Source organism: Cuculus canorus, chromosome 19 (assembly GCF_017976375.1).
Source record: "Cuculus canorus isolate bCucCan1 chromosome 19, bCucCan1.pri, whole genome shotgun sequence".
In the NCBI taxonomy this organism is placed as follows: domain Eukaryota; kingdom Metazoa; phylum Chordata; class Aves; order Cuculiformes; family Cuculidae; genus Cuculus; species Cuculus canorus.
Genome location: NC_071419.1, coordinates 989,307 through 1,000,909, shown reverse-complemented (window position 1 = coordinate 1,000,909; position 11,603 = coordinate 989,307). Strand labels below are relative to the sequence as shown.

General features: G+C 58.6%; 3 protein-coding genes across 3 annotated transcripts; 1 reads left to right on the top strand and 2 right to left on the bottom strand.

The window, feature by feature from the left end:
- Nucleotides 1-659: 659 nt before the first annotated feature.
- On the bottom strand, nt 660-3,254 carry ARPC5L (actin related protein 2/3 complex subunit 5 like). Its single transcript, XM_054083825.1, has 4 exons — nt 3,046-3,254; nt 2,855-2,906; nt 1,627-1,803; nt 660-1,116 (listed from the first exon to the last, which is right to left on the bottom strand). Exons 1-4 carry the CDS (start codon nt 3,183-3,185, stop codon nt 1,054-1,056), a joined length of 432 nt encoding a protein of 143 aa, XP_053939800.1. The 5' UTR covers nt 3,186-3,254; the 3' UTR covers nt 660-1,053.
- A 156-nt stretch (nt 3,255-3,410) lies between these two features.
- On the bottom strand, nt 3,411-7,863 carry PPP6C (protein phosphatase 6 catalytic subunit). Its single transcript, XM_054083824.1, has 7 exons — nt 7,713-7,863; nt 7,550-7,645; nt 7,111-7,176; nt 6,552-6,693; nt 5,444-5,523; nt 5,100-5,309; nt 3,411-4,456 (listed from the first exon to the last, which is right to left on the bottom strand). The coding sequence occupies exons 1-7, from the start codon at nt 7,785-7,787 to the stop codon at nt 4,208-4,210; spliced, it is 918 nt and encodes a 305-aa protein (XP_053939799.1). The 5' UTR covers nt 7,788-7,863; the 3' UTR covers nt 3,411-4,207.
- RABEPK (Rab9 effector protein with kelch motifs) lies at nt 7,844-11,461 on the top strand. The gene is made up of 7 exons (XM_054083822.1): nt 7,844-7,971; nt 8,377-8,525; nt 8,608-8,760; nt 8,927-9,088; nt 9,638-9,787; nt 9,967-10,116; nt 10,293-11,461. The coding sequence occupies exons 1-7, from the start codon at nt 7,913-7,915 to the stop codon at nt 10,586-10,588; spliced, it is 1,119 nt and encodes a 372-aa protein (XP_053939797.1). The 5' UTR covers nt 7,844-7,912; the 3' UTR covers nt 10,589-11,461.
- Nucleotides 11,462-11,603: the final 142 nt, after the last annotated feature.

Sequence of the window (11,603 nt, the reverse complement as noted above, 5' to 3'; positions counted from 1 at the left end):
GCTGCCACACAGGCGGTGGGGAGAGGTGTCTGTGTCCTTCAGGGGAGGTCAGCGGTCAGAGCGGTCCCTGGCTGACCTCCCCGGTTTGTTAACCAGCCACACCCCCGGCATGGGTATGGTGGTAGCCATGGCCTCGGCGCAAGCCGCGCCACTCCATTTAGACCTGGATTGTGGTTACTGAACACCGAGAGAACCTGCAGGGTTTTTCTTGCACTCCAAAGCTCATCTAAACAGTCTGTTGTAACTGGATCCATGGCACTTAACAGCAGCATTGGAGAATTTCTGTACAGTTCAAGTACAGCTTTTGCCTGAAAACAATCAAAAAGTGTTTTACAGCAATGGTTTCTGTACTGGGACAAAGCAGAGGCAGGATCACCCTGCTGGGTCTGGGATTTTCTCCTCCCTGTGGAATGGCGCTTTGCCCTGGCCTGTTTCTGTAGGAGCTGAGCTCCGCCTCTCCCTGTGCCGCATCCGAGGGCCGGTTCTGGGGGCAGCTGGCACTGGGAGCATTCACAGAGGTGGGCGCCTGGTTTGGAGCTGGTATGTTGCTGGCTGCTTCCAAGTGAGCCGCGCTTAGGAGTTAGTGAAAAACAAATCACTGAGCTTGTGTGATCCAAGACCTTTATTGACACAGCAGGCACTTTGCACCACAACCAGCCCCACGCTCCTGTCAGTCCTTCCACAACGTGTACAACTCTGCTGCTCCAAGGAACGCTTCCCCTGCCTGTCAGCTGCCAGGATTCCCATGGGCCAAGGACACAGCCGCCTCCTCCACAAGCAGCGCACGCAGGACCTCTACCACCACACCCAAAAATACCTGTTCTTGCACAGTGAGAGGAGTGGCTGTGCCGCCTCCCTGCCTTTAAAGAGGGGAGCAGAAGGTCTTTGCTCCCATATTTGACTGTTGGAATACGCAGGAAGACCTTTACTCTTTTCCCCACCTTAAAGGCTAAGAACATTTCAAGTTTCTGTATCATTTCAGTCTCTTAAAACAGAGGGACTGGTGTCTCTTCAGCCGAGCCCAGAGCGGGTCGCCGTCCCGTTTGCCGTCCTCTACACTGTCCTCCTTGCTGTAAGGACTCGCACTATGGAGCCCAGGCCGCCAGCTGCCAGTGCCTGCGGGACAGGAGAGAGGTGTGGCAGGGAGGCACCACGGAGGGGCATCGCAGAACCCCAGCAGTTATATGTTTGACAGCAGAGGAGCACACAGCTCTTCAAAAACTGACTGCTTACACCCCAGCCGCCCGGGCTGCGACACTTCCTGCTGCCCCTTTCCTGACCACAGCTGTGGAGCTGTGGCTGTGCCACCTGCCCGTGTCTCCGCAGGGCCCTGACCCTCCTGTGGTCAAACTCCGTGCACGCACGCCGGCTCCCCTCGGCAGAGCACGCTCAGGGAAGCTCAGCCCTGAGCCCAATCCTTGCTTACTCCCACCTTGGGAGGCTGGTGTCCCTCTTCTCTCTGCAGATACAGATGAGCATCCAACCTCAGAGGCCACAGATAAAAGGGAACGCCCGCTGCCGTGCTCGGTGGGGTAGAGCCCCGCCACCATCAGCTCCTCAGGGAGGCTCTCGGGAAGCGTGGACAGGGACCCTGCGGAGCAGCTCAGACGCACACCCCAGACGCACCTTTTCATGCCACTGGAGCAGTATCGCGCTGCTGTTCTCCGTCGGCTTCTCAAACCCCTTATAGATGTACTTCATCAGCAGGTCCACGTCGTTCCTGTCCAAGGAATTCACCGCCTCTTCTATTTCGCTGCTCTTAAAGGCGGTGAGCACTCTCAGCATGGTTCCCTGCGCCTGCTCCTGCCAGGACACGGGGAGGGGAACTTGGGAACCAGCAAAGCTGGGAAATGCTCCCAGGGCTCTGTGGGTGGTGGCGATGCCAGGGTTATTCCCATCCCCATTCTCCGAGGGGTCCGTTCCTGTCCCTCATTCTCCACGGGATTCTTTCCCATCCCCTCTCTTCTCTGAGGGGCGCAGTCCCCTCCCCTGTTCTCTAAGGGGTTCGTTTCTGTGCCCCATTCTCCATGGGCAAAGGGTCCATTCCCATCTCCCGTTCTCTCCATACCCCAGTCTCCATAGGCTCCATCCCCGTTTTCCCAGGGGACTGTTCCCATTCCCCAAGGGCTCCCTGTCTATCTCCTGTCTCCCTCCTGCCCCGTTCTCCTCACCCCTTTCCCATTCTCCATGTACTCTGTTCCCATCCCTTCCCCACTCTGTTCTCCATATCCCTGTTCTCCATGGGCTTCATTCCTATTCTCTGAGGGGTCTGTTCCCATCCCCTATTCCCATTCTCCATGGGGTCCACTCCCATTCTTTTGCCCCTCCCTGTTCTCCCCATCCTCCATGGGCTCTGTTCTCTGAGGGCTTTGTTCCCATCCCCTCTTCCCTCTCCATCCCATTCTCCATGGGCTCCGTTCCCATCCTTCGTTCCCGTCCCCCCATCCCTATTCTCCTGAGGCCCTGTTCCCATCCCCATTCCTCATGGGCTCCATTCCTATTCCTCATTCCCATCCCCATTCTCCATGGCCTCTGCTCCCATCTCCCATGCTCCCCATCCCTGTTCTCTAGGGCTCTCTTCCCATCCCCCAGCCCCCTTTTCCATGGCCTCTGTTCCCATCCCTCGTTCCTGTCTCCCATCCCCATTCCTCATGACCTCCGTTCCCATTCCGTGTCCCCACTGCCCTCATTCCCACCCCTGTCCCCCATCCCCGTTGCCCACAGCCTCTGTTCCCACCTCTCATTCCCATTCCCATCTCTCTTTCCCATCTCCCGGCCCTGCTCTCCACGGTCTCTGCCCCCACCCCTCGTTCCCCTCCCCGTTCCCACAGTCTCCGTTCCCCATCCCCGTTACCTTCCCCGCGCGGCCGCCGATGGCTGCTCGGAGGGCGCGGATCGCGTTCCCTGTGCGGGGGTCAAGGACTCCAACGCTGCCCGGAGCGCCCCCGGCCCCGACCCCTCGCTTTGCACTCCACCATCGCCCCTTTTTTCTTTTTCCCCGCCCCAAAGAACGATCGTCGCGGTGTCGCCGCCGTTCAAGGATATTCGTTGAGCAGCGCCTCCACCCCGGGGCCGCCCTCGGGCTCCGCCGCCGCCTCCTCGGGCTCGTCCTCCACGAACCGGTTCTCGTCGTACTGGTCGATGTCGAAGCGACGGAAACGGGAGGAGAGAGTGCTGCGAGCCATGCCGGGAAACACCAACGGGAAAAACTGGAATGCCGGAAACGGAAACGCCGGAAACACCGCCCCCACACGCACCGGAACCGGGAGCCGCCCCCGCGGTCGGTAAAGTGGAGGAAAAACACCGAAGGGTTGAAAAAAACACACGAGTCACTTTAATGTACAAATGCACCGTTGCGGCAGCGCGCGGAGTTTGAACCGAATCCGCAGAAATCAACAAAAAAGGGAAGGGGGGGAGGGAAGGGAGCCGCCCGCGGGCACCGGTTCTGCCCCCGGAACGGTTCCGATCCAGAAACGGCTGTGCCTGGGAAACGGTTCTGATCCAGGAATGGCTGCGCCCGGGAAACGGTTCTGATCCAAGAACGGCTTGGATCCAGGAGTGGCTGTGCCCAGGAAACAGTTCTGATCCTGGAACAGCTTGGATCCAGGAGCGGTTCTGCCCCAGGAACAGCTCTACCACCAGGAACAGTTCTGATTCAGGAACGGTTCTGCCACCAGGAATAGTTCTGATCCATAAACGGTTCTGATCCCAGAACAGGTCTGCTCCAGGAACAGTTCTGATCCCAGAATGGCTCTGCCTAAAAAACGGTTCTGCCCCAGGAACAGTTCTGCCCCAGAACAGTTCTGCCCCTGGAGCAGCGAGGATGGCGCTCCGGGCACGGCCACCGCTCCTGCTGCACACCGGGCATTGACTTTGCTGCTGAAATTCCTTACAACTCCCCCAAGGAAAAGCCGAACCCACTGCGGGGAGCGCGCTGCTCCCCCAGCACCGTGGCTCATCTGCACCCGGGAACCGGTCAGGGCTGCGTGCAGCACAGCAGATCCCGGGGGCGCGGTAATAGTCTGAAAGTAATCTAGGGTAGGGCGGAAAAAAAGAGAAACTCACTACAGACACCAGAATACACAATAAATTTAGATAATTTAAACATAAAAAGGGCAAGAGGCAGCATTTCAGCAGCAAAGTGCTCAATAAAAAGTATATTGTAAGGGACGGTACACGGGCCGGGGGATGGCAGGCAGGAGCGGCCTCAGAGGAAGTACGGCGTGGTTGTCCTAGGGGGAATGACACGTTCTGAATCGGGAACGGCACGGAATAGCTTTGGTTCTCGTGTATTTACATCCTTAAAAACCATGATTGATGCGATATTTCCACAGCGGTAGCAGTAATTGGGAGCAGACCACACTGTGACCAGTTTCTCGTCGAACATGAACTTGTAGCCCTCGTGAACCAGCTGGTGCGCCCTGCAGATGAGCTTCAGGTTGTTGATGTGGACAAACTGTGAAGGAGAACAGGAAGGTGAGTTCCCTCAGAGCAGCCGCCCACCAGCGCCCACATAACAGCCCTGGCACTTGTGTGCCGCGAGGGCTCACCCGGCAGCTGTAAAAACTGCCTGGGTTTTGAGGCCCCAGCAGGGAGAAATAGGTACGGAGCAGAGGACCGTGCCCACGCCTGCGCTGCTGCAGGGCTCGGCCCCTCTGGACACGCTGCAAGAAGGGCAGAGAGCGCGATGCACAAGTCCGGCGCTCAGAACGCAGTGCGCTGGGGAGCCCAGAAAGGGCAGCGTGTGTTACCCAAGGGCTCTGCTCACCACTTTCCAAAGCAACAATTATGTCAAGGGTCATTAAGAAAAATGGTAGAGCATTTTTTTCTCCTAAAGCCCTAGAAAAGCGTTCCGCACAAAGCCCAGTGACAACGCGGACTCACGGCATTGCACTTTCTAAAAGCGGTTTGGCTATTACCACATCTGGTTGTGGCTCGTTCCTTCATGCTGACTCGAGCTAACCTTCTCCAGCACTTGCTCGCAGCTCCTCCTTGGGCAGTGCCCTCGATCCATTCCTTGCCCGGGCAAACACCAAACCGCACTGTGCCATTTACCTCATGCCGCAGTTATTCCATGTTGTGAACAATGGCATCGTTACCTCATTCGTCACCTTTGCACCGAAGAGCCAGCCCGCTCCCCGCGGACTGATGGCCCACGTATCCACATCTTCTGGGTCAGACCAAACCAGGTCGCAGAAGGCGCCTTTGTGAGGAATCTCCTGATTGCGTTCGATGGTTCGAATTTGATCGAGTGTCTTGATGTCTGGAGAGAGGCCGCCGTGCACACAGAGGATCTGCTCATCTATTAACTGGAGAAAAGAGATGCGAGAGTGCAGTGCTCGGTATTGAACCCAGCCCCAAGGCTCCCGGTGTGACCCGGAAGGGCACCGATGCCAGCAGTCACATTTACAAAACAGTCTTGTGACGTGGCGTTGGCACTTACAGCTGCGATGGTGAGCATGTCAAAGACTTTGGTGCAGTATCTCCAGGCATTTGCGTTCCCGTATTTGGTTTGGCACTCATCTGTTGAACAGAGAATTCCTTACAGGATCAGCAGGCGCTGGGACAGATCAGAGGTAAACACCTATGGTGGAACTCGGAAGTCAGAGGTACAATAAGAGGTGGGGGAAGCGCTTGGTCCTGCTCCTGCCAGGCCTGGGCAAGGCCACGATGCCAGCTGCTCGCTGCTTACCGAGCATGGTGCCAGCACTGCAGAGAGAGACGGGCCTGGTGCCGCCACCACTCCCAGTGCTAGGAACCTCCACCGGACCAGCCGGGTGCCTAGATCAGCAAAGTTGGTACGGGAGAAGTGTGGCAGAGTGCGCAAACCGCCCAGGGCTAGCAGAAGATGATCTTGCCACAAATGGGCATGGCAGTGGCTCTGTTTAGAGCTATGTGAAGGTGGCAGCAAGCGTGAGTGGCCACCGGCCCTGAGCATTCACGCTCACTGTCATCGACACGTTACCCACAGCAGAGCAAGTCACAAGACGCTAATTACCCTCTCCGCAGGCATTAGGTGTTTTCCAGGACCTCCTCCGGATTCATCAAAGCCTCACACAACAGAGAAGCAGCTCCCAAGCAATTTCGTTCCCTCGTTTTTTCAGACAGGCTGCCAGCGGCATTTCCCCAAACGCTCGCCGCTGACAGCAAACGGCTTCCGCAGCCCCCTCCATGCATGACACCAGGATTTAGTTACACTGAAACTTATGGGGATTCCAGAGATACTGCGACTCTGTGTAGGGCCTTCCCTCACAAGGCAACAAAGCACACTCAGTACAAACGCACGTGGTGCCCGACATTGAACGCAGCACCAAAAGCCAAGCAGAAAGCCACGGTGGAGAAGACAAGCAGCAAGGTCTTAACTCACACAGGTTCTACTGCACCAACACAGCCGTAATGCTAACGACTGACAGCACTCATGCCTGCTTCCCGTCTGGCCCAGGAAGGCTGCCTGTAGCGCTGCACCCAGACCAGGTTTCCCGAGGGAAGGATGCCGTACCCATTTATTACACGTGAGCCCCCATTCAGAAATGGTTTGGGTGAAGACTTACCGTAAAACCCATACACCTGCGTTATCTGCCGGCTTTCATGATTGCCTCGCAGCAGGGTGATGCGGTCAGGCCACTTGGCCTTCAGCGCCAGAAGGTACGTGAAGGTCTCCAGACTGTAATAACCCCGATCGACAAAGTCACCCTGCAAGTCAAAATGCATCTGTGATGGGAAACAGCCAAACAAGGAAAGGCAGAGCCAAGAGCTGCTCCAGATTCCTCGTAGCGCGTGAAAAAAGTGAGCGCAGAGGGGAGCAGAGATCTGCTCGAGTCTGTGTGAGTGTGCCCTGTGCTCCCCCCACACTACAGCTCCACCTGCCCCACAGCACACTCCTCGCCTCCCGGGGCACCTTGCACAGCGGGTCCTGCACCTGGCACAGCACGACCCGTCGGCAAAGGGCAAACAGCAAAGCAAAGGCAACACTCATAGCCGTTCCGGAGCTTGACTGGTATCTGGGGCTGGGACACTGTGGGTGTCACTCAGCGTCCCATGGGGATGGGGCTGGGACGCTGTGGGTGTCACTCAGCGCCCCATGGGCACAGGGTGCACCCACACACCTACCATGAAGATGTAGTTGGTGTCGGGGACCTGCCCACCGGTCCTGAAGAGCTCGCAGAGGTCGTAGAACTGCGGGGAGAGGCAGCCGGTTCAGCACTGCACCCGGCACAGACCAGACCAGGATAGGTACAAGGGCTGCACCGGGCACAGCACAGACTGGCACTGGGGGCTGCATCAGGCACAGCACAGACTGGCTCCAGGGACTGCACTGGGCACAGCCTGGCACCGGGACAGGGGTCTGCACAGACTGGGACCAGCACTGGCACTGGGAGCTGCCAGGCACAGCACGAGCCGGTACCAGGGGCTACACAAACCAGGACCGGCCCCAGCCCTGGTATCAGAGGCTGCACAGACCAGGACCGGCGCCGGTACCGGAGGCTGCACGGCTCAGCCCCTGCACCTGCCCAGGCTGCCCCGCTCGGGCCCGCCGCGGGCCCCTTACCTGCCCGTGGATGTCGCCGCAGACGGTGACGGGCGTGGAGACGGGCTGGACGTTGGACTCCTCGAGCAAGAGGTCGCACACGTAGTCGCAGAGGCGCTGCGGGAGGAGCGCGGTGAGCGCGGCTCGGCCCCGTCTCCCCCGCCCCCCTCCCGCCCCCCCGCACCTTGAGGTCGTTCTCGGGCAGGTACTTGCAGAGCCGCGCGATCTCCACGTACTTGTCCAGGTCCAGCGGCGCCATCTTGGCTCGGCGGCTCGCAGCCGGAAGCGGGGCCCGGCACTTCCGGGGAGCGGCGCGCGCCGGGTACGGAACTCGGAACCCCCGGCGCGGCCGTGCTTCCGGCGCGCGCCGCTTCCGGTTCCGGCATGGCCCCGCGCGCGCTGCCGGTGCTGCGGCCCGGCCGGCGGCCCCGGCCCGGCCAGTGGTGAGGGGGGGCGCGGGCCCGGCGAGGGGTGCGGGAAGCGTTGTGGTCGGGCAAGGGATGCGGGGAGTCCCGGGCTTGGGCGAAGGGTGCGAGAAGCCCCGCGTGTGTGAGGGGTGCGGGGAGCTCTGGCCAGTGACGGGGAGCGGCCGGCGGCGGTGAGGAGCAGGGCCTGCAGCAAGTGATGATGATGAGGTGGGGGGAACTGTGGTGAGGGGCGAGCCCCGGGAGGTGAGGAGGGGGAGCCCCCGCCCTGGGTGAGGAGGAGGGGCTGCGGCAAATGATGACAGTTACGATGATGAGGTGAGGGGGGAACCCCGGGCTGGGGTAAAGAGCGAGGGGGAGCCCCAGCCAGTGGTGAGGACGGGGGGCGGCCAGCCTGGCTGAGCACTGCCCCTCACCCCGCAGGTACCGGCTGTCGCTGCACGGTGAGCGGCCCTGTGGGCGCGTGGGCCATGGCTGCCTCTTCCTCCCGGGAGTGGGGCCCGGCCGTGTCCTCCTCCTGGGTGGTGCTGACCCCGATGGTGCCTTTGCAGACGCTCACTTTGTGGAGCTGGGTAAGGGCTGAGGGCACCAGAGGGAGTCACAGGAGTTCGGGGTAGGTTGGGCTCTACTGACTACACTCCCTGCCACCCGCAGGCACCCACCGCTGGGTTGCGACCAGCTGGACTGGGCTGCGTCCTCGCTATGAGCACGCCACCATCCTGCCCACCACCCGCCCTGTGCGTCTCTGGGTTTTTGGTGGCGCTCACCCGGCAGGGAACCGCAGCTGCATCCAGGTGCTGGACCCTGGTGAGTGCTCGCAGAGTCCAGGGCCGGCTCCCAGGTACAGAGCTGACCCAGAGCCGCTCCCCAGCTCCTTCCTGGCAGCTCTGTGGGAGCTTTACTGTGGGAAGGGGAGCAGAGCCTGTTTTCTGTTACTGAGTTGATTACTTTATTCATCAAATGTCTTAATCAGAAATAGGAACATGGGAGAGTCCGGAAGTGAGTGGTATTCAGCCATTGCCGAGGACGTTCCACACCTCCTCCGCAGCCGTTGGAGAGCGCCTGTACGTGTTTGGAGGGGGAGACAAAGGAGCGGAACCTGTTGCGGACCAGCAGCTCCATGTGTTCGACACAGGTATCTCCAGACATGTGACGGGCTGTGCTGCCGACCGGTGGAACCCGTCCTCTGTGGAATGGGATGTTTGCATTATGGATTCAATCCAAGACACAGAAATGTCAGGCCCCTGCTTTGGCTACAGGTTTGAATGGAGGTGGGAATGTTCTTTGTTCTCGGCACACAACGATCTCTGTGGTCACTGGGAACGTGGGCCACAATGGCAGCGTAAAGCTCCGGGCTGAGGGACGCTGCTGGAGCTGGGGGTGCTTTGTCACATTTGCCCAACAGCAGATTCCTTTCCATGGTAGTATCGTTCCGTGCTGTGCGTGTACGGTCAGAGTTACCCTGCTCATTCTGACAGCCCCGCGTGCACCAGAAGGAGTTTGCTTTCTAGTTCCGTTTGGTCTTTCCTGCTGCTGAGTGACCAGAACAGCAGACAGCTCTGTGGAGGTCTGGCCTGGGTGTAATGACATGTCATAAGCTCTTTTCTGACCCTGCTGGAGGTGCTCCATTGTGCCCGGAGCTTCCAGACCACTCTCCCTAATGAACACATGCTCCTGTTTACAGCCACCCTGACCTGGTCCCAGCCAGATACTCGTGGTGATCCTCCCTCTCCTCGGCACGGACACGTCATGGTTGCCATCGGAACCAAACTCTTCATCCATGGAGGTTTAGCTGGTGATGTTTTTCACAGTGATCTGTTCTGCATTGATATCGGTGAGTATGGAACTCGGCAGCACCAAGCAGGGGCTGTGATGGGGGGCGCTTTGATTTGGGGAGACCTTTTTTCTAAGGGATAGGTTCTTAAAGGCTAAAAGTATCACCCTGTTTGGTCAGAGCAACAAAAGAGGGATTTTTATAAGGCACAATCACGGGTGTTTTTCTCTCTCTGAAAGATGACATGCAGTGGGTGAAAGTAGCGGCCACCGGTGACATCCCAGGAGGACGGGCGTCCCACGCAGCAGCAGCATTCAAGGAGCAGTTGTACATTTTTGGTGGGATCGGTCCCAGCGGGGCGCTGGATACGATGTACAGGTACCACACAGGTAGGGACCCACAAATGGCTGTGGCAGGCCAAATGTCCATCTGCTGGAAAAGGCCTTGCCCCTGGGTAGCTGGAGTGCTCTGTCATACTGAAAATCCGTCTAAGGAGCGGTGTCAGTGTCCTCGTGTGCTTTTTAAGCTGTGTTTGGAGACGTGAATGTGTATCTTTGCACTGCAGAGAAGCAGCAGTGGACGCTCCTGCAGTTTGATGCCCCGCTGCCCGCTGCAAGGCTGGACCACGCCGTGTGTGTCATTCCCTGGCGCATTGCGAGGAGCATGGATGTGGGAGCTGCCAACAGGGAGGGCAGAGCTAGGGAGGAGACAAACGTGTCGGCGGGTGACAAAGCCACCCCCCTCGAGAAGGGGCAGGATGAGGAGCGGGATGGAGCCCTCGTGCACCTGCTGTGGGTGTTCGGGGGGATGAACACACAGGGGGAGGTGTACCGGGACTGCATCGTCACCCTGGTTGAGTAGCGGAGCAGCACTGGCCCCTTCTGCTCCGTGTTACAGCAGGGTCACTTTGACTGCATCATTCTTCCCAATAAACAAGTTCTTGCCCTCAGAGAGATGGTGCTGTGCAAACACACCCACAGCACTCACGCTCTGCCCTTTGGCTGCTCTCACTTGAGCACAGGTTGCTGCAGGTGTGCCCGGCACAGTTTGCACTGTGTCAGGAAGGTCACACACTGCTGCCGGCAGGAATGTCTCTGCAACGCCCCAGCTTTACTTGGGGGTGGTTTGAGCTCCAGATTCCAGTGTGTTGGAAAGGAGTGAATGCAAACCAGAAGCGAGGGGCTGAGTGTTTTTAAGGAGGCATTAAGAGGGGGTACCACAACTGCTTATCTCATCCCAGAGATGGGAGGATTGCAGTTTAGTAAGAAGAGGAGAGCTGTTGGGTGAATTGGTGCTTTCAGTCTCCAGGGAAAAGGCTTCCTTGCCTCATCTGAGGCTCTAATAAAGCTTTTAAAGAGTTTCCATGCTCTAGGAGTTTGTGTATGGAGTTCAGCTCCTCCCCTGCTCTGAGCTCTGTGTCAGCACTGAGAGGAAGGCACAAAAGGGTGCCCTCTCCAGGCTCTGGGGAAGCCACACAGGCAGGGAAGACTCCCCTCTGGCTCAGACCCCGGGAAGGGCAGGATTGAGTGGTCAGCCCCAAGTCCTGCAGGAGACTCCTGCAAGGCTCCCTGGCCTCAGCTCGAGCCCCAAGGCAGAGAAACACAAGCTGTTGGTGCCCATGTTCCAGCTTCCAGGCCTCTCCCTCTCTTCCTTCTCCCCACAAGTGAACCAGGGCTCTTCCACAAGGGAAGCTGTAGGGCAGCCAGAGCTCACCTGAGGATGGGAGTATTGCCATCTACAGATCCCAGGGGAGGCACGCTGTGCGGATCACAGGTCCAAATCCCATGCCCTGGTTCCAGCCAGCTGCTCTTGGCAACAGAAAGCACAGCACTAGACCAAAGCCCCATGTAAATAACAAATTTATTGTGGTCACTTC